The 21,044-nt window shown below is 48.0% G+C and overlaps 1 protein-coding gene across 2 annotated transcripts in view; it reads left to right on the top strand.

Annotated features, from left to right (window-relative positions):
• The window catches only part of LOC144603498 (tubby-related protein 3-like), a 37,155-nt gene extending 16,634 nt beyond the window's left edge, over positions 1-20,521 (top strand). Inside the window, exons 10-16 of one of the 2 annotated variants that reach the window (XM_078416759.1) lie at positions 457-555; positions 1,439-1,610; positions 10,308-10,337; positions 13,146-13,224; positions 16,731-16,919; positions 18,157-18,309; positions 20,404-20,521. In XM_078416759.1, coding sequence (XP_078272885.1) covers positions 457-555; positions 1,439-1,610; positions 10,308-10,337; positions 13,146-13,224; positions 16,731-16,919; positions 18,157-18,309; positions 20,404-20,449 — 768 coding nt within the window. In that variant the 3' untranslated portion in view covers positions 20,450-20,521. Of the gene's footprint in view, positions 1-456; positions 556-1,438; positions 1,611-4,280; positions 6,164-10,307; positions 10,338-13,145; positions 13,225-16,730; positions 16,920-18,156; positions 18,310-20,403 lie in introns of those variants that run through there. The other variant, XM_078416760.1, reaches the window with a different exon arrangement.
• Positions 20,522-21,044: the final 523 nt, after the last annotated feature.

Genomic DNA, 21,044 nt, shown 5'->3' with positions numbered 1-21,044 from the left:
TTTTGGCTCATCAGGTCATGATGATGAGTACATTTTAAATGTATTTAAGAATCCTGTGGATTTTGTATAGTTGACTGCTTGGACAAGTAATTGCTTAGAATTTCTTTTGATAAATATGAACTGCACTCCACAATCACCCACAATACACAAGCCAGGCATGCAATCTTGGGTTTTTATTAAAAGTTTGGTTTTAAAATAAAAAAATTAATTTGTGCAAGATTTTAGGATGTTTAGAGTTTTCAAGAGCCATTGCAATGGGGGCAAGTCGTGGCAAAAGCCTCCCATTCTACCCTAATGTGGACTCTGAGCAACTTCTTAACTAACCAGTCTGGGGGTGAAGGTAGAAGTTAGCTGAACTTGCATTTGATAGGTGCAATGCCTGTGATATGACCTAGGTATTTATGTGAAATAATATTGTTATAATTTGTTACTGTAATAACTTGCGTTTCTCGCCAGGAGACCAATGTCCTTGGGTTTAAAGGCCCACGGAAAATGACGGTTGTCATTCCAGGGATGAGCATGAATCATGAACGAGTCCCCATCAAACCTCGCAATGTAAGTCATTAGGAAATGAGACAGGTCTTCATAGTTAATAGGCCTTTAAATTTAGCAGGATGCATGTGTTCATAACAATAGACAATAGGTGTAGGAGTGGGCCATTCGGCCCATTCGAGCCAGCAATGTCATTCATTATGATCATGACTGATCATCCACAATCAGTACCCCGTTTCTGCCTTCTCCCCATATCCGTTGACTCCACTATCTTTAAGCTAACATGTGGGTTTGGAGAGTTGTGGGCACCTGGGTTATCGGAGATGCTGGAAGAAAAAATAAATCTGTTTAAACGTTTATCAAATGAGCTCTGTGTATTAGTTAACTTCACCCATAGGGCTTGAACCTTGACCGAATGCTAGAAAAGTGGTAGAGTTGCTGCCTGACAGTGCCTGAGACCAGGGTACAATCCTGACTACGGGTGCTGTCTGTACAGAGTTTGTACCTTCTCCCCGTGACCTGCCTGGGTTTTCTCTGGTTTTCACCCACATTCCAAAGACAAACAGGTTGTAAGCTAATTGGCTTCTGTAAATTATCCCTAGTGTGTGTAGGATAGTGTTAGTGTGTGGGGATCGCTGGTCGGCGCGGACTCGGTGGGCCGAAGGGCCTGTTTCCGCGCTGTATCTCGAAAGTAAACAATAGTTTTAAATAGTTCTGACAGCCACATTTGAAACAAAATATCGATCAAATAGCACGCCCAATAGAGATAGAATAACAAAATATTTTAACTTTTAACTTAGTTCCCATTAAATTTGACCTAATTGTAAGGAAAACCAACACAATAATAAGCTTAGAAATACTCTTCAAGTTTAGCTTTGTCTTTTCTAAAATCTGTTCTTCAAAGAGAGGCTGTAAGTGTTGCATCTCCTTTTGTAAACCCCCCCAGGAACATGAAAGTTTACTGTTAATGTGGCAGAACAGGAATATGGAGAACCTAATAGAGCTGCATAACAAGGTGCCGGTTTGGAACGATGATACTCAGTCGTACGTGCTGAACTTCCACGGGAGAGTTACACAGGCATCTGTCAAGAACTTTCAGATTGTTCATGACAATGATCGTAAGTACCAAACCTCAAAATCCTATCAAAGGGTTACAAGTGACAGAGGTTTTACGTTAACGATCTGAATATGGAATATCCCTTCAAAGAGTCACATAAGCACAGAAACTGGCCCTTACGGCTCACCTTATCCATAGAGATCAGCATGCCTTTGCAGGAGAATCTTTTAAAAGATTACAAAAGTTAAAAAAAGATTGGGAGAGATAACACGTCAGAAGAAGTAATGTAATGTTTCTGGACTGAAAGTGCAAGGTCTCAGATAAGTTTGTGGTACAAGTATGTAAACAGAAAAGCCCATGAAAAAAACAGCTGGAAACTAGCAGGTGCAATGAATCCCATGGGACTGCAGTGCTCTGGCAATAACAATGACCTCGGTTCAAGGGGGTGCAAGTGGAAGGGAGGGGGAAGGCGGTTGTTACTTAAAATTGGAGAATTCACCATTCATACCGTTGAGGGGAAAAAACTGCAGATGCTGGTTTAAATCGAAGGTAGACACAAAATGCTGGAGTAACTCAGCGGGTCTGAACAAGGATCTCGACCCGAAACGTCACCCATTCCTTTTCTCCTGAGATGCTGCCTGACCCGCTGAGTTACTCCAGCATTTTGTGCCTACATTCATACTGTTGAGTTGTAAGCTACATCCCCTCCCCTCCAACACTGGTAGTCATCTGTTTCTCCCACTATCCTGCCCCCTCTTCCCCCCACCCCTTCCATCTACATCCCTCCACCTGGCTTCACATTTCCCTCTTCTCTTTCTGTCTGACACCCTTTTGTCCCCTTTTCCTCTGCAGCCTTGTCCACCCGTCTGCCGATCCAAGCCCTCCTCACCTATATCCACCTCTCCAGGCTTTGCCCCTCCCTATCCCTTTTCCAGCTTTCTTCCCTGTGCTACAATCAGTCTTAAAATACTGCCGACCCGAAACAGCACCCATCTGTGTCCTCCACAGATGCTGCCTGACCCACAGAGTTACTCCAACACCCTGTGCTTTGCTCCCAATTTTAACATCTGCATTTCCTTGTCTCCAAGCACAGAATGTATCTGTTTAGAAGTAAGAAACGAAAAAGAGGAACAAATGCACTATTGGTTATTCTATACCCTGCCAACCCGTGGGAAAGATATTGAGGGGTAAACTTACAGGGAGGATTACAGAGGGGCAAAAGCCATGGAGTAAGAATGGGGAAGCTCAAATAATTCAGATGTAGATGTGGATAACAATTCCACAGTTGGACACACGATGCTGGAGTAACTCAGCGGGTGGACAGGCAGCATCTCTGGAGAGAAGGAATGGCTGACGTTTCAGGTTGAGACCCTTCTTCAAAGAATCCCACAGATGGGGGAAAACCTTTCTGGAGTCTGTCACTGATCGATGTGTTTCTGGCCCGACAAGGAAGATGGCGTCAAAATGGAAATGTTGGAAAGATTCGTCAGGCTAGGGAGCATGGAGAGAAGATGAGCAGATGCCTGGAATGTTAACTGCTTAGCAGCTCTTACTTGCTGATTGTTTCCAGCACTTGTTTTTCAGATTTAAAGCATCAGTTGTTTTTTTGCTTTTCATTTACTGAGGGAGGTAGCAGTGCTGGACCTGGTTCAGGGAAATGAGCCAGAGTCAGTGGGAGAAGCATGCAGAGGTCATAACAACACAAGATTCAGCACAGCTATAGAAAAGACATGTAGCCCACTTTATAATGTGTTTCTGTTACATAGTAAACAGGCATGGTGTGGAATGAGCTGTCAGGGTGGGGAGTTGCAGTAGATTCAATTGTAACATTCAAATATGAAATAGAAGGATTTTCAGAGCGATGGTGGGAGTGGAGAAATGGGACTAGTTGGATGGCTCTTACTGAGAGCCAGTAAGGACTGAAGAACCTCCTTCCTTCCTGCAACCATTCTGTGAAGGTGATGCTGTTGTCAACATAAGATACACTGGCCACCTAAACTAGGCGACCATTTTGCTGAATACTCCTGCTGAGTCTGCCAAGGCCCGCTGGATCTCCCAGTTGCTAAACATTTGAACTCCCCTTCCCATTCTCCCACTCAGCTTTCTGTCCTGTGCCTCCTCCATTGCCAGAGTGAGGCCACATACAAACTGGAGGAACAGCACCTCGTATAGCTTACAATCCAACGGTATGAGGGTTGGATTTTCCAATTTTAGATAACTAACCTACAAACACGACCCCCCCTTTCACCCTCCCCCCCCCTCTCTTCCCTGTGCCCCACCTGGATGTGCACCCATTTCACCTATATCCCTTCCTCTGGCTTCACATTTCACACCTCCTCTATCCTTGCCTCCCTACTTCACATATTTTGCCTTTCCATCTCTGGCCTTTGTCCTACCATCTGCCAATCAATCCCTTCACCTGTACCCACCCATCACTCACCAGGCTTTGTCCCACCCTAACCCTCTTCCAGCTTTTTCCCTTCCCCTATGACAATCAATGTGAAGAAGGGTCCCGACCTGAAGCATCCCCCTCCCAACCAGAGATGCTGCCTGTCCCGCATGGTTACTCCAGCATTCTGTGTCTATTCGTGACCTGTGCTGCCGGCTCCAGCACTTTGCTACATTCTTGCTTAAGTTTGTTGTTTAAAATTAACCCACTGGTGCGTGTGGAATTGTAATCTGAATTTTCGTGAAGACCTTCCAAAGACTAATAATCTTTCCCATCCCCCAGCTGATTACATTGTGATGCAGTTTGGACGAGTGGCAGAAGATGTCTTTACACTGGACTACAATTACCCTATGTGTGCACTGCAGGCCTTTGCAATCGGGTTGTCCAGTTTTGACAGTAAATTAGCGTGCGAATGAGAACATCAGTGGATGCTGGCCTCCACGTCTTGCAGAAGGACACAAAGGGACATATCTCTGAAGCACCCTCTCAAAGGACTATGGATTTGTTGCAATCATGCAAGTAGATTTACTACGGAATTGGTTTAAATCAAAAATAGACAAAAAAAACAAAATAAAAATTCTCTGAATATCAGAAATATATTCCCAAGTGGCCTACCAATCATGGCAGTTTGATTATGCTATTAATGGACTGTATTTTACATTGCTGTACTTGAATAAGATATTTTGCCAAATTGTCGTGTGGATCAAAATATCACTGTTCATGTTTGCCCACAGAAACAAAATGGGAGCTATCTTTAAAAAGTAGGATCCAATTTGGTATTAGGTGAAACAGGCGGCACTTCTTTAAATTATGTCACAAACAAATGGCGGAAATAACGATGCTTGAAGCTACTATTTTGATCTACAGCCTTATTTGCCCCAGTTTATCAAAGGCAGTATTACATTGTCAGATCTCCGTCCCAAAGACATCAGCGCTTCCTCGTTCAATTAGTCGTTCCTCAGGTTACCCATAGCTAGTAAATTGAGCCGTCTTTTCATTCAGTATCCACGGGAAAACACTGCTAGCAAAGAGGTGGAAGTCAATTAACAGGATGAAGAGAGCTGGCGGGACACAAGGGGGATATCCCGATAGCTGAGCATGTCAGAGTTTTTTCTGTTCGGCACTGAGAATTTCTTTTTCCACATCACATGTTTGATATAACTGCGAGTTCTTGTGGCACAGTGTGTGGCTATGTTTCCATATTGAGGCACAATACTTGCCTCACAGCTTTCCAAGAGAGGCACCTGATTATCAGCTCTGCTCCCCATGTTGCAGCTGGAATGAAGTATTTACAAATGTCACCCAGTTAAACATTCAGACGCAAGAAAATTAAGCTGATTTTGATTAAATTAATCTGTACGTCTTGGAGCTTGTGCATTGCTCTCTGTTTAGTTCCTTGCCATCAGCGTCAAAAATAATAGAAACAAAATAATATCTTGTGTGTTTCGACAGCAGAACACCCATAATCATGTGCTGTTACTCAACTGCCTCTGTGCTCGCGCTGTATAGAGTTATTCAACGTATTCCTGCCTCGAAACACATTCCTGCCAGTGGCCTTTGGTGATAAACACAATGCATTGCCCTCCAAATCTGTGCATTATCTTCTGTGTTCTTCGATGTTGTCTGCATGATTTGCAGATCTTTTTCTTTCCCCCTATATGACCAGCTCAAATATACATGTGATTATATCCTTCCACCCGTGGTCTAATCTCGCCACCGTACCGCCCATCGCCCCCTGTATGTTACACTGCGTCTTGTATTCATCCTCTCCACGCTTCTGTTTGTACATTGCCCCAATATGACCCCAGTAAGTACATTCTTTATTTATATAACTTAGGATTCTGTGGCTAAGTGAATGCACTTCACTACATCTTAAATGCAGGGTTTTTATTTTAAATCCTGATCATTTTTATAAACATTTAAGCATTGTTTTTTAGCCAAATATTAGCTGCAGCAAAATGACTACATTTAATCTGTGACAATGGTGGAAACCTTTATTGCCTGTATTATGTCTGCCCTGCGCCCATACCTGCACACCTCAATATGCCATTGTGATTTTGATTTTGTGTGGTTTGTATTCATTAGTGTCTGTATTATGAAGCCATTGTGTGATATTCCAATGCAAATTGACTGGAAAGTGTGTTTTATAAATTAAGCAAATGTAAACGAGAAGGTGTGTGTTTTTATTATAGACAACAGATGCAGGAGGAGGCCATTCGGCCCTTTGAGCCAGCACCGCCATTCGCTGTGATCATGGCTGATCATCCACTATCAGTACCCTGTTTCTGCCTTCTCCCCATATCCCTTGACTCTGCTATCTTTAAAAAATGATTTGCCTTCTGTTCAAACGGATAACATTTTAAGTGACAGACCCACAACATTGCAGATGCTGGCATTATGAGCAAAAAACAAAGTGCTGGAGGAACGCGGTGGGTCTTACTGAATGACATCTTCAGCGATGTGCTGTTGCTAATTGATAATAACCAACAACTATCTTACTTTAGGTTTAGAGATACAGCACGGAAACAGGGCCTTCGGTACACCGAGTCTGCACCCACCAGCGATCCCTGCACATTAACGCTATCCTACAGACACACAAGGGACATTTTACATATACACCAAGCCAATTAACCTACAAACCTGTACGTCTTTGGAATGTGGGAGAAAACTGAAGATCTCGGAGAAAACCCATGCAGGTCATGGGAAGAACGTACAATCTCCATACAGACAGCGCCCGCAGTCGGGATCGAACCCGGGTCTCCGGCGCTGAAAGCGCTGTAAGGCAGCAACTCTACCACTGTGTTACAATGCCCCCTATGAATGAGATAAGACTCCAACCTTGATGCCCATTGGCTTGAGTTACACCCTGGGACCTTGATTGCACATTTATTCAGCTGCACCTGCCTCACTTAAAAGAGACTTCAATGAGGAGGAGAAAGAATGGAACTTGGCAGAACATGTCCCACTCAAAGTCAAACACATGTGAATGAATCTCTTCTCACCCCAGGGCTCCTGAATCTCAGGAATCCTAAATATCAATATCTTTATTCCTATGAAAAGTTGCTGAAAGTAAAGGCAAATAATCAATGGGAAGTGATCAGAGGTTTACAGTGGAAGCGATGAGCTTCCATGTGGCTGAGTTTTGTCCTCCACCGTGGCACAGCGGCAGAGTTGCTGCCTTACAGCGCCAGAGACCCGAGTTCGATCCTGACTAGGAGTGCTGTCTGTCTGGAGTTTGTACGTTGTCACTGTGACCATGTGGTTTTTCCTCTGGTTTCTTCCCACATTCCAGACGTACAGGTTTGTAGGTTAATTGTGTTGTGTAAATTATCCATTGTGTGTAGGCTAGAGCTAATGTACGGGTGATCACTGGTCGGCATGGACTCTGGGGCCACGGGCCTGTTTCCACGCTGTATCACTAAAACTAAAATGAAAAATGTATTTTAATATATATATATATCAGTGATCCAGATTTAAATGCAGGGGCCATGATGTAGGAAATTGTAGGAACAGGAAGATATTAAAGGGTTGATCGGGAGCTTGGAAAAAAAAAAAAAAAGTGAAGTCATGCTTTTTTGATGGGCAGGCAAAGAATTCACATTATATTAGGCTTATTAATGTCAGGTGCACTGAGTGAGGTACAGTGAAAAGCTTTGTTTTTCAGGCTATCTAAACAGATCAAATAATATACATAATATAACCAGTTCAGTGAGTCTGAAAAAGGGTCTCGACCCGAAACATCACCCATTCCTTCTCTCCTGAGATGCTGCCTGACCTGCTGAGTTAGTCCAGCATTTTGTGACATAAATACTTTCGATTTGTACCAGCATCTGCAGTTATATTCTTACGGTTCAAAGTCAAGTACAATAGGTGGAGCAAAGGGGAAGATACAGAGTGCAGAATCTAGTTCTCAGCATTGTAGCGCATCAGTTCCACAGACAAAGTCCAATGTTCACAATGGGGTAGAGGTGAATCGGACAGTACCCCAGCTCATGGAAGGCGACAGGACATAAGCCTGATAACAGAGGGGAAGAAGCTGTTCCTGAGTCTGGTGGTGTCAAGCTTCTGCGCCTTATGCCCTATAAGTGTGGGACAAGTCTATGATTATGTTGGCTGCTTTTCCAAAGCTTCACGAAGATGGAGTCAATGGTGGGAGGTTCAATGGAACAGAAGGACCTTGGTGTGCTGGTGAACAAGATAAGGTGCTGGCAGAAGTGTCTGGGATACTGTACCCAAGACACAATAACAGAGAAGGGCCATCTCTCTGAACTTGTTAAGAGCCTAGTGAGGCAAAGGGAAAGACATCAGGTGAACACATCAATACTGGACTGGAAACTCTTTTAAATGAATAATCGAAGACGGGTTTATGTTCTGAGCAAAATGTATTCCTGTTCTCTCAAAAATAAAACACGTGTAGTTCTATTTTCCTATAAGCAATTTCTCAAAGATTGGGATGTTGACTTTCCCACAGCACCTGCACTTAATGGGATTTTGAAGCACTGATACACACAGCGATGAATGTTTAAAAGGTCAGCTGTTGGAAACGTTTTGCCTGGATATAAATGCTGCTGTGAGTCCTCCTCCTCCTGCGTTCAGCTACAGGAACAATGAGGGTGCTGAGTCTTTTGCTCCTCGTTGCTGGTGTCCATGGAGTGCCTTCAGGTACAGCAGAAGCTTGGTTTGACGTGGTGCTCCAGTCTCTAGCACTTCAGAGAGAGTAGTCACCAGCATCAAGACTGCACTGAGGAAGATTTTGGATGTTCAGCCATGATCATATTGAATGGCCTACTCCTGCACATATTTTCTATGTTTCTAAATGTGCTGGAGGAAGCACTCCAAGGAATAAAGTCTAGGACTTTATTCCTTGGATCGCAGGAGGTTGAGAAACAATCTTATAGAGGTGCACAAAATCGTAAGAGGAATAGATCAGGTAAATGCACAGAGTCTTGTGCCCAGAGTGGGGGAGTCGAGAACGAGAGGACATGGGTTTAAGGTGAGGGGAGAAAGATTTAATAGGAACCTGAAGGGCAACTTTTTTTACACAAAGGGTAGTGGGTGTAGGAGGTAGTTTAAGAAACATTTAGACAGGTAACATTTAGATAGGATAAGTTTAAAGGAATATGGGCCGAACACGGGCAGGTGGGACTAGTGTAGATGGGGCATGTTAGTCGGCGTGGGCAAGTTGGGCCGAAGGGCCTGTTTCCATGCTGTGTGACCATGACTGTAAGCGGCCAGGGCAACAGCAGTTTAACTAAACTTTAAATGGAAAGGAGATAGTTAAATCACTAGCTCGACCCGAAACGTCACCCATTCCTTCTCTCCAGAGATGCTTCCTGACCCGCTGAGTTACTCCAGCATCTTGTGTCTACCTTCGATTTAAACCAGCATCTGCAGTTCTGCTTTCCAACACTGTTGAATTACAGTTTGATTTGTGATTGTGAACTGGTTCAGGATTGGAGGTTGATTAGCTACAAGGAGAAGTTGGAACTTGGAAGTGGAAAGAGAATTCCCACCTTTATTTCCCATGGGATAAATTTAAAGTTAATTGATTCAGGAGACATCATCTGGTGACAAGTCCCTCCGTAACTCTAGCCTCTGTGGCACAGATAGAGTAGACAGTCAGAACCTTTCTCACAGTGTGGAAACATGAAGAACCAGGGGGCATAGGTTTCAGGTGAGAGGCAATATTTAAAGGAGAGGGTTGTTTTAACGCAGAGGGTGGTGGGTGCGCTGCCAGGGGTGGTGGTGGGGGCGGATAAGATAGTGGCATTTACGAGGCTTTTAGATGGGCACGTGGATGGGCAGAGAATGGAGAGATATGGGTGTTGAGCAGGCAGAGGAGATCAGTTTGACACAACGTGGTGCTCAGCAGAGATGTGGGCCAAAGTGCCCATTCCTGTGCTGTACTGTGCTATGTTCTACTGGACTCCAATGGATATGCGGCCTTGGAGGATCCACTCATAAGTCAGTCATCTGGCCGCACTCAATGCAGGTTTAGTTTGAGTTCAGGACACCTTCATTTAGGGAGAAAATAATTGGACACGGGGTCCCATAAACTGGAGGAACACAACAGGTGACCAAATTGTGCAGGAAGGAACTGCAGATACTAGTTTACACCGGATAGACACAAAATGCTGGAGTAACTCAGCGGGACAGGCAGCATCTCTGGAGAGAGGGAATGGGTCGAGACCCTTCTTCAGTCTGACTTCAGACTTTTCACTGCAATTTTCACACTTACCCAATTTGCTCTTGGCACCATCAGCGAACTGCAAAGATGTTATCTAAATCCAATTATGTTGTCTTTTCCAGCACAAGGACCTGATGATTTTATGCTTCCCGGTAAGTCACGAGATAATCTATAACCGATTGTACATTAGTTGATTAAAAAATATGAGAGGCATAGATAGAGTAGACAGAACCTTTTGGAGGTAGACACAAGATGCTGGAGTAACTCAGCGGGTCAGGCAGCATCCCTGGAGAGAAGGAATGGGTGACGTTTCAGGTCGAGATCCTTCTTCAGACTTTTCTTCAGAACCTTTTCCCTGGCTGTCAAATTTCAAAGAGTAGACGGCATAGATTTAAGGTGAGAGGGGCAAAGTTTAAAGGAGATGTGTGGTGTGTTTCTTTAGGTAGAGGGTGGTGGGGGCCTGGAACGCACTGCCAGGGGTGGTGGTGGAGGCAGATACCACAGTGGCATTTAAGAGACCTTTAGATAGACACATGGATATGCAGATCATGGGTGGATGGTCTTGGTATCATGTTCGGCACAGACATTGTGGGTCGATGGGGCTGTTTCTGGCTGTACTGTTCTATGTTCCACAACCAAAACAGTTGAAAATCAAACAAGTTGCAGAGGCTGGGAATCTAAAGTGAAAGCAGAAAATGCATGAAGCACTCAGCAGGCAGGCCAGAGCTGTAGTGAAGTGTCTTTCACCTGAACAATTATCTCTGCTGCCTGACCCTCTGAGTGTTTCCAACATTTTCTGTTTTTAACACGCTATTATTTCACCCAGTGTAACATTATCATAATATTTTCTTTACACGGATACAGATTTTTTAAATGTCAGTCCACCTAATGTGGAACTCTGAGACAAGATTGTTTAATTGTCAGATGTACCGAAAGGGAACAATGAAGTTCTTACTTGCAGCAGCGTATCGGGTTTGTACAGGCTACTGTAGAATCACAGTAGAAGGAGATTGCAAAATTCCAAGAAAGGCCAGGCTTGTCGTCATCAGTATTCCAAGTGCACGCTGTAGGAGCCAGGGAGCATTAATGTTTGATACATTTTTTTTCTCCCAACTCCAAGGCTACTAATCTCAGTCTTGTGTAGGAAAGAACTGCAGATGCTGGTTTAAATCGAGGGTAGACACAAAATGTTGGAGTAATTCAACGGGACAGGCAGCATCTGTGGAGAGTAGGAATGGGTGACGTTTCGGGTCGAGACTCTTCATCAGACTGAAGAAGGGTCTTGACCCGAGACGTCACCCATTCCTTCCCCCCAGAGATGCTGCCTGACCCGCTGAGTTGCTCCAGCATTTTGTTTCTATCAAACAGCACGGCACAGGAACAGGCCCTTCGGCCCACAATGTCCATGCGAACATGATGCCAGGTTAAATTAATCTCCTCTGCCTGCATGTGATGCATATCCCTCCATTCCCTGCAGATCCATGCGCCTCTCTAAAAGCCTCTTAAACACCACTATTGTATATTATGTCTCCCCCACCACCCCTGGCAGCGTGTTCCAGGCACCCACCACCTGCTGTGTAAAACAAAACATGCACTGCAAATCTCCTTTAAACTCTCCCCCTCTCTGCTTAAAGCTACAAGGAACTTGCGTGTACTCTATGCAATAATTTGTGCATGTTGGAAAGATCATTTTTCCTGTGAGAATCTGGGACTTGGAGAATGTTCCAAATCATAATGTTGAGACACCAGGCGTACAGCAGCCAAGCTTGCTGGCAACACGGAGATAGATAGGAATGCATGTTTGTGCAGAGAATACAAAAAGAGTGGGCAGAAATTGGCCGGAGTATAATGTGTGATCATCCAGTTTGGCAGGATGGACGGGGAAAAAAACATGGCTTAGTTTAATTGGAGAAAGACCAAAGGCTGTTGCTGTTGAAAATGATCAGGAGGACAGACACACGAATTCAGAGAGCTCGCAAATGATCACAAAGGTCAATGAAGCACGTCCCACCGGTCAATGAAGGTCAATGAAGCACGTCCCACCGGCCTGTGTTTGGCCCATAATCCTCTGAGCATTCACTATCCATGTACCTGTCCAAATGTCATATACGTTTAGAGATACAGCATGGAAACAGGCACTTTGGCCCACTGAGTCCGCACCGACCAGCGACCCCTGCACATTAACACCACCCTACACACAGATTTTACGTTTACATTTATACCAAGCCAATTAACCTACAAACCTGCACGTCTTTGAGTGTGGGAGGAAACCGAAGATCTCGGAGAACACTCACGCAGGTCACGGGGAGAACGTACAAACGCCGTACAGACGGCGCCCGTAGTCAGGATCGAACCCGGGTCCCTGGCGCTGTGAGGCAGCAACTCTACCGCTGTGCCACCGTGCCGTGTTTGGATTGTCTTGGATAGTTTTGCATATCATTGTCTGGTCTAGCCCCAGATAGATCCTTTACACTAAGAGCCGACAGATTAGTTATTTCATAAGTTCTAGGTGCAGAATTAAGCCATTCGGCCCATCAAGTCTACTCCGCCATTCAATCATGGCTGATCTATCTCTCCCTCCTAACCCCATTCTCCTGCCTTCTCCCCATTACCCCTGACACCTGCACTAATCAAGAATCTATCTATCTCTGCCTTAAAAATATCCACTGACTTGGCCTCCACAGCCTTCTGTGGCAAAGAATCCCACAGATTCACCACCCTCTGACTAAAGAAATTCCTCCTCATCTCCTTCCTGAAGGAATGTTCTTTAATTCTGAGGCTGTGCCCTCTGTATCCTAGACTCTCCCACTAGTGGAAACATCCTCTCCACATCCACTCTATCCTCTCCTGCAAAGCCCAGCACCACTATGCCACAATCTGTCTCTTGAAGGACTGCTCCATTTGTATGTTTATCGGTTTTTATGTCTGGCGAATTAGAGGATGTCTGTGCTCCATTTCAGAAAACCGCTGGTTGAATGAGTTTGATGACAAGCTGCTGTACACTTGTCCCACATTTGAAACCATTTCTGCCATTTCCAGGTAAGAGACTGAGATTGTTTGCACAGTATCCCGGTGGTATTCTGTAAGGAAGAGATTGATGTTAGTGCGTGTAGGTTGTACATGTTTTCTTTACGAAATAGGTCAGCGGCAGAAAAGGGCTGAGAAACGGCAGATGGAGTTCAATCCGAGCAAGCGTGAGCTGTGCAGGGAGGGACGAGCTGCAGTTGCTGCTTTTACACCAAAGACAGACACAAAAAGCCGGAGTAACTCAGCGGGTCAGACAGCATCTCTGGAGAGAAGGAATGGGTGACATTTCGAAGGGTCGAGACCCTTCCCCAGACTCCAGTTTAGTTTAGTGTAGTTTTGAGATACAACGCAGGAACAGGCCCTTCGGCCCACCAAGTCCACACCGACACAGCGATCACTCCATATACTAACACTATCCTACACATACTAGGGACAATTTACAGTTTTACTGATTAGCCTACAAACCTGCACGTCTTTGGAGTGTGGGAGGAAACCGGAGATCTCGGAGAAAACCTACGCAGGTCACGGGGAGAACGTACAAACTCCGTACAGACAGCGCCCGTAGTCAGATCCAACCCAGGTCTCTGGCGCTGTGAGGCAGCAACTCTACCGCTGCACCACCGTGCCACCATGTGGTGTTGCACTTTGGAAGGTCAAATGTAAGGGGAAGTATAGAGTTACATGATCAATATGATCAGCCACGAAGGTATTTATTCACAAAATGCTGGAGTAACTCAGCAGGTCAGGCAGCATCTCAGATCGAGACCCGAAACGTCGCCCATTCCTTCTCTCCTGAGATGCTGCCTGACCTGCTGAGTTACTCCAGCATTTTGTGAATAAATACCTTCGATTTGTACCAGCACCTGCAGTTATTTTCTTACAATATGATCAGACACGATCATATTGAATGCCGGTGCTGGCTCGAAGGGCCGAATGGCCAACTCCTGCACCTATTTTCGTGCTTTTCTAAATGGCAAGTCCTCTATCAGCACTAATGAACATTGTGGTCCAAGTCCCTGAAAGTGGCAGCACGAGTGAATTGAGTGAAAAAGAAGGTGTCTGGTATGTTTGCCTTCATTGGTCAGGATATTAAATATAAGAGTCAGGAAGACACGTTGCAGATTTATAGGACATGTTCCCAATGTTGTGGGAGTCCAGAACAAGGGGCCACAGTTTAAGAATAAGGGGTAGGCCATTTAGAACGGAGATGAAGAAAAAAAAAATCAGTCAGAGAGTTGTAAATCTGTGGAGTTTTCTGCCTCAGAAGGCAGTGGAGGCCAATTCTCTGAATGCATTCAAGAGAGAGCTAGATAGAGCTCTTAAGGATAGCGGAGTCAGGGGGTATGGGGAGAAGGCAGGAACGGGGTACTGATTGAGAATGATCAGCCATGATCACATTGAATGGTGGTGCTGGCTCGAAGGGCCGAATGGCCTCCTCCTGTACCTATTGTCTATTGTCTATTGACTTGGGTCAGGCTGCATTTGGTGCATTCCATGAAGTTCTGGTCGCCCCATTGCAGGAAGGATGTGGGGGCTTTGGAGAGGGTGGGGACAAGGTTACCTGCAATGCTCAGGAAAAAAAACTGCAGATGCTGGTTTAAATCGAAGGTAGACACAAAATGCTGGAGTAACTCAGCGGGTCAGGCAGCATCTCTGGAGAGAAGGGACGGGCTGAGGAAGGGTCTCGACCCGAAACGTCACCCACTCCTCTCCAGAGATGCTGCCTGACACGCTGAGTTACTCCAGCATTTTGTGTCTACCTTTACCTGGGATGCTGCCAGGATTAGGGGGTGTTAGCTGTAAGGAGATATTAGACACAAAATGCTGGAGCATTGGAGACTGAGGGGAGAACCTGATAGAAGTATATAAAATTATGAGGCCCAGATAGGGCAGAGCAGAATAATTTTCCCAGGGAGGGAGAAAACCAAAGGGTCGAGAGCGGAGCTTTTAAGGTAAGATGGGGAAAATTTCCTCCATTCTCTGCATATCCGTGAGCCTACCTGAAAGCCTCTTAATTTCCACCATCGTATCAGATAGGCTCACGGATATGCAGAGAATGGAGGGACATGGATCACGAGCAGGCAGAGGAGATTGGTTTAACTTGGTGGGGTGTTCAGCAGAGATATTGAGGGCCGAAGGGCCTGTTCCATGTTCGATGTATGTCTGTAAGCCACCTTGTGATATTGCCTCTATGGGGAAAGGACCCATCATTCTCACCCGTTTCCCCACAAACCCTAGTGTTGGTCACACCACACGATACCATACAACTTTATTTAGGAGGGAAATTGATCTGCCAACAGTCATAAAACACATGAAACATGAAATTGGGCAGGGGTGGGGGGATTCAGTCTAGCCCACGACAGAAGGGGGAGGAGTTGTACAGGTTGATAGCCACAGGGAAGAAGGATCTCCTGTGGCGTTGGTTCTGTGCTGCATCTTGGTGGGACCAGTGTGTTGCTGAAGGTGCTCCTTAGGTTGACCAGCATGTCATGGAGGGGGTGAGCTGTAGTGTCCAAGACGCTCTCTCTGCACAGTTGTGGAAGATGGGTGGAGCAGTGGCAGATGGAATTTAATCCTGAAAAGTGCGAGGTGATGCACTTTGGCAGAAATAACTTGGAGAGGGAGTACACCATGAATGGAAGGACCCTAGGGAAGACAGGGGTACAGAGGGACCTTGGAGTACAGGTACACAAGTCCTTGAAGGCAGCAGGACAGGTGGACAGGGTGGTTAAAAAGGCATATGGGTTACTGACCTTCATTAGCCGGGGCATCGAATATAAAAGTAGGGGGGTAATGATGGAATTGTACAGAACACTGGTGAGGCCACAGCTGGAGTATTGTGTACAGTTCTGGTCACCACATTATAGAAAGGATGTGATAGCTTTGGAGAGGGTGCAGAGGAGATTCACCAGGATGCTGCCAGGGATGAAGGGCCTCGGCTATGAGGAGAGACTGGGCAGACTGGGGTTGTTTTCCCTGGAGCAGAGAAGGCTGAGAGGGGACATGATCGAGGTGTACAAGATCATGAGGGGCATGGATAAGGTAGATGGCTGGGAACTTCTTCCATTGGTGGAAGGTTCAACAACGAGGGGACATAGATACAGGGTAAGGGGAGGGAGGTTTCGGGGGGATGTGAGAAATAACTTTTTCACCCAGAGGGTGGTTGGAGTCTGGAACTCACTGCCTGGGGTGGTGGTGGAGGCGGGAACACTCACAACGTTTAAGAGGCATTTGGATGGGCACTTGAAATGCTACAACATTCAGGGCTACGGTCCAAATGCGGGAAAATGGGATTAAAATTAGACTGTGTTTGGTAACGGGCGGCGCGGACACGATGGGCCGAAGGGCCTCTTTCTGTGCTGTAGGACTCTATGACTTCCTTTGCGTGTGTAGGTGTACGGGAGCCAATGACTTTACTTTGATGCACGTTGTCGTGAACTTACAGACTGCCACCCAGGTTGCAGGTATGCTAAAGACTGCGCTGCTCCTCACCTTGCCTCTTGTGCGTTGTGTTCCAGTCAGCATCACAGCCACCACGAGGATCGCATGTGGGATTTCCAGTGCCAGAGGACGTTCACTGAGCTGCCGTCCTGTGTCTGGACCAACTACGTGAATAGCTTTGATGAGGAGTTCACCTTCACCTGCCCGTTTGACTCCGTTATCAGTGGAATGGAGTCCGACCACCACAACAAGCATGAGGACAGGAGGTACCATTGCAGCCCATGTTACCGTAGCCCAATTAACCTACAAACCTGTAGGAAGGAACTGCAGATGGTGGCTTAAACCAAAGATAGACATAAAAATGCTGGAGTAACTCAGCGGGACAGGCAGCATCTCTGGAGAGAAGGAATGGGTGAAGTCTGAGGAAGGGTCTCGACCCGAAACGTCACCCATTCCTTCTCTCCAGAGATGCTGCCTGACCCGCTGAGTTACTCCAGCATTTTGTGTCTGTCTTTAACCTGCAAACATGTACGTGTTTACAGTGTGGGAGGCCTTTCATAGTGTCTCTGAGGATCCTTCATTGCTTCTACTCTGGGGCTGTAGAGAGCATCCTGTCCGGCAACATTACAGTCTGGTTTGGGAACAGCTCTGCCCAGGACAGGATGGCCCTGCAGAGAGTAGTGCGTTCGGCAGAATGCACCATGGGAACTACACTCGCCCCCCTGCAGGACCTATACATCAGGAGGTGCAGATCCAGAGCCAGCAACATTATGGGGGACCCCTACCACCCCAGCAACGGACTGTTCCAGCTGCTACGGTCAGGCAAACGCCTCCGCTGTCATGCTGTGGAAACGGAGAGGATGAGACGGAGTTTCTTGGCCTCCACAGCCTTCTGTGGCAAAGAATTCCACAGATTCACCACCCTCTGACCAAAGAGATTTCTCCTCATCTCCTTCTTAAAAGAACGTCCTTTAATTCTGAGGCTGTGGCCTCTGGTCCTAGACTCTCCCACTAGTGGAAACATCCTCTCCACATCCACTCTATCCACTTATCTGCCTGGAATGTGCTGTGCTGCCAGGCAGGGGTGGTGGTGGAGGCAGATTCGATCGTGGTGTTTACAGTACTCTTGGATAGGCAGGGAGTGGAGGGATATGATCCCATGCAGGCAGACAAGAGTTGGTCTTGACATCGTGTTCAACACAGACATTGTGGGCCGAAGGGCCTGTTCCTGTGCTGTTCTATATTTTATCGCATGGATCGTATCCACATTCTCTTTAGTATGTTTGGGGCTCGCCACTAAACTAATGTCCTTATTCCCTTATCATGTATCTATCTGAACACTGTGCACGGCTCGATTGTAATCACGTATTGTCTTTCTGCTGACCGGTTAGCACGCCACAAAGGTTTTTCACTGTACCTCCGCACAGGTAACAATAAATTAAACTGGACCGTTATGTCTTAAAAGATTGTGGCAGTCACTGGCCCTGTGGTATATTTTGTCAGGTGGAAGTTCTACTGCTGCCAAGTGAGCAAGGTGTGCAACACAAAGTGTTTCTGGACCAACTACCTCAACCTCTTTGACCAATACTTCAGCTGGCAGGTCCCTGCTTCCACCTACCTGGTGGGGGCCTCCAGCTACCATGATAACCACCATGAGTGAGTAACAAGCTTCTACCTTGCTCCACAAACTGGGGGCAGGGTCCACCCTGGTTATTGCCGATCCCTTTATAATGGACTAGACCAAGTGGACCTGTTGGGCCCAAACCTCACCTGCATTGGTGCAGCACCCTCTCCTCCCCCCATCCCCCCCTACCCCCTCCCTCCCACCCTCCTCCCTCCCCCCTCCCAACCTCCTCCCCTCACCCTCCCCTACCCCCCCACCCTCCTCCCCTCCCCCTCCTCCCCTTCCCATCCCTCCCTCCCCCTCCACTTCCCCTCCCCTCCCCCCTTCCCTCCCCAACTTCCCTCCCCAACTTCCCTTCCCCCCCCTCCTTCCATCCACCCCCCTCCCTCCCTAAGAGATAGATTTAAACTTTTAAAATGTGAATACCTTAAAAAAATATAACACTGATTTCAATGACACTTCTTCCATTAGCACCAAAGGGACAACGGTGAGTAAGGTAGGGCTAAAATTGTCGCGCTGTTGTGTAGCATTTTGGTTATAGTTCAGGGACAAACAAATTTAGTATATAGATGTGGGCTAGAGCGGACGGGTCTACCAACCTTCACCGCCAGGCCGGGCTGCCGACGTCACCCCCAACCCACACCCCCCCCCCGCACCCCACCTCACACCACCACCCCCACCCCCTACGCCCACACCCCCAACCCACACCCCCCCCGCACCACCACCCCCACCCTCTACGCCCACACCCCCCAACCCACACCCCCCTCCCCGCACCCCCACCTCACACCACCACCCCCACCCTCTACGCCCACACCCCCCAACCCACACCCCCCAACCCACACCCCCACACCACCACCCCCACCCCCTACGCCCACACCCCCAACCCACACCCCCCCCGCACCACCACCCCCACCCTCTACGCCCACACCCCCCAACCCACACCCCCCTCCCCGCACCCCCACCTCACACCACCACCCCCACCCTCTACGCCCACACCCCCAACCCACACCACCACCCTCCCACGCCCACACCCCCAACCCACACCCCCCCCCGCACCCCCACCCCCTACGCCCACCCCCCCAACCCACACCATCACCCTCCCACGCCCACACCCCCCCCGACCCACACCCCCCCACACCCCCCAACCCACACCACCACCCTCCCATGCCCACACACCCCCAACCCACACACCCCCCCGCACCCCCACCTCACACCACCACGCCCACCCCCTACGCCCACACCCCCCAACCCACACCCCCCGCGCACCCCCACCTCACACCACCACCCCCTACGCCCACACCCCCCAACCCACACCACTACCCTCCCACGCCCAAACACCCCCAACCCACACCCCCCCACCCCCCCCACGACCACACCCCCCAACCCACACCCTCACCCCCACCCCATACCTACAACCCCCACCCCCAACCCACTTGCACACCCACCTCACACCACCACCCCCACACCCCCCAACCCACACCACCACCCCCACCCCATACCTACAACCCCCACCCTGCACTCATCCCCCCCACCCCCCAACTCACACCCCCAGCTCCCCACGCCCACACCCCCACCCCACCTACAACCCACACCCCCAACCCCCACCCACACACCCCACCTACAACCCACCCACGCCCACACCCCCACCCCACCTACAACCCACACCCCCAACCCCCACCCACACACCCCACCTACAACCCACCCACGCCCCCAACCCCCACCCCACCTACAACCCCCACCCCCACCCTACACCCCCCAGCCTGAGGGGAAGCTGTTCCTAAGTCTGGTGGTGCGCGCTTTCAAGCTTCTGCACCTTCTGCCGGACGGGACCGGGGAGATGAAGGAATGACCGGGGTGGGACAAGTATCGTGGAGCGAGCTGCCGGAGGAGGTAGTTGAGGCAGGTGCAATAACACATTTAACACACTTGGGCAGGTACAGGGATAAGAATGGGTGTGAGGGATATGGGCCAAACGCTGGCAGATGAGGCTAGCTTGAATGGGGCACCTTGGTTGGCATGTGTGTTGGGCCACCAGGCCTGTTCCTGGGCTGTACAAGTCTATGACCCCTCCACATAGTGGATGTTATGATATCTCAGTCTGTTCTCTTTTCTTCCCCCCTTGCCAGGGACCGCCGATGGAAGTACCAGTACTGTGAGCACCAGGCATGCTGATCTGATGTGGGACAGGCTGGGAAATGTTCGCTCACTTTCAGACCATCTCTCACTGGCATCATGGGCTGAGAACATTTCATCCAAAAATTAAAAGTTTTGGACTACAGAAATATTGGTGGTCTCTGAATCATTTTCATGCTACACTGGTTAAAGCAAAACGCTGGAGTAACTCAGCGGGTCAGGCAGCATCTCGGGAGAGAAGGAATGGGTGAGGTTTTGGGTCGAGTCTGAAGAAGGGTCTCGACCCGAAACGTCACCCATTCCTTCTCTCCAGAGATGCTGCCTGACCCGCTGAGTTACTGCACCATTTTGTGTCTACCTTCGATTTAAACCAGCATCTGCTGTTTTCTTTTCCTACTGGTTAAAGCAAGTTGGATTGGCATCACCCCGCGGTTTAAAGGCAGCAACAGAATTATTCCGTTCGTGCCATGGTTTGGGGGGTTACGGTGGCGCAGCGGTAGAGTTGCTGCCTCAGAGCACCGGACACCCGGGTTTGATCCCAACCATGGGTGCTGTCTGTACGGAGTTTGTACGTTCTCCCCGTGACCTGCGTGGGTTTTCTCCGGGTGCTCCGGTTTCCTTTCACACTCGTGCA

Source organism: Rhinoraja longicauda, chromosome 20, assembly GCF_053455715.1.
Source record: "Rhinoraja longicauda isolate Sanriku21f chromosome 20, sRhiLon1.1, whole genome shotgun sequence".
In the NCBI taxonomy this organism is placed as follows: Eukaryota; Metazoa; Chordata; class Chondrichthyes; order Rajiformes; family Arhynchobatidae; genus Rhinoraja; species Rhinoraja longicauda.
The sequence above is the reverse complement of the archived record's forward strand: the minus strand, read 5'-3'. Positions and strand labels throughout refer to the sequence as shown.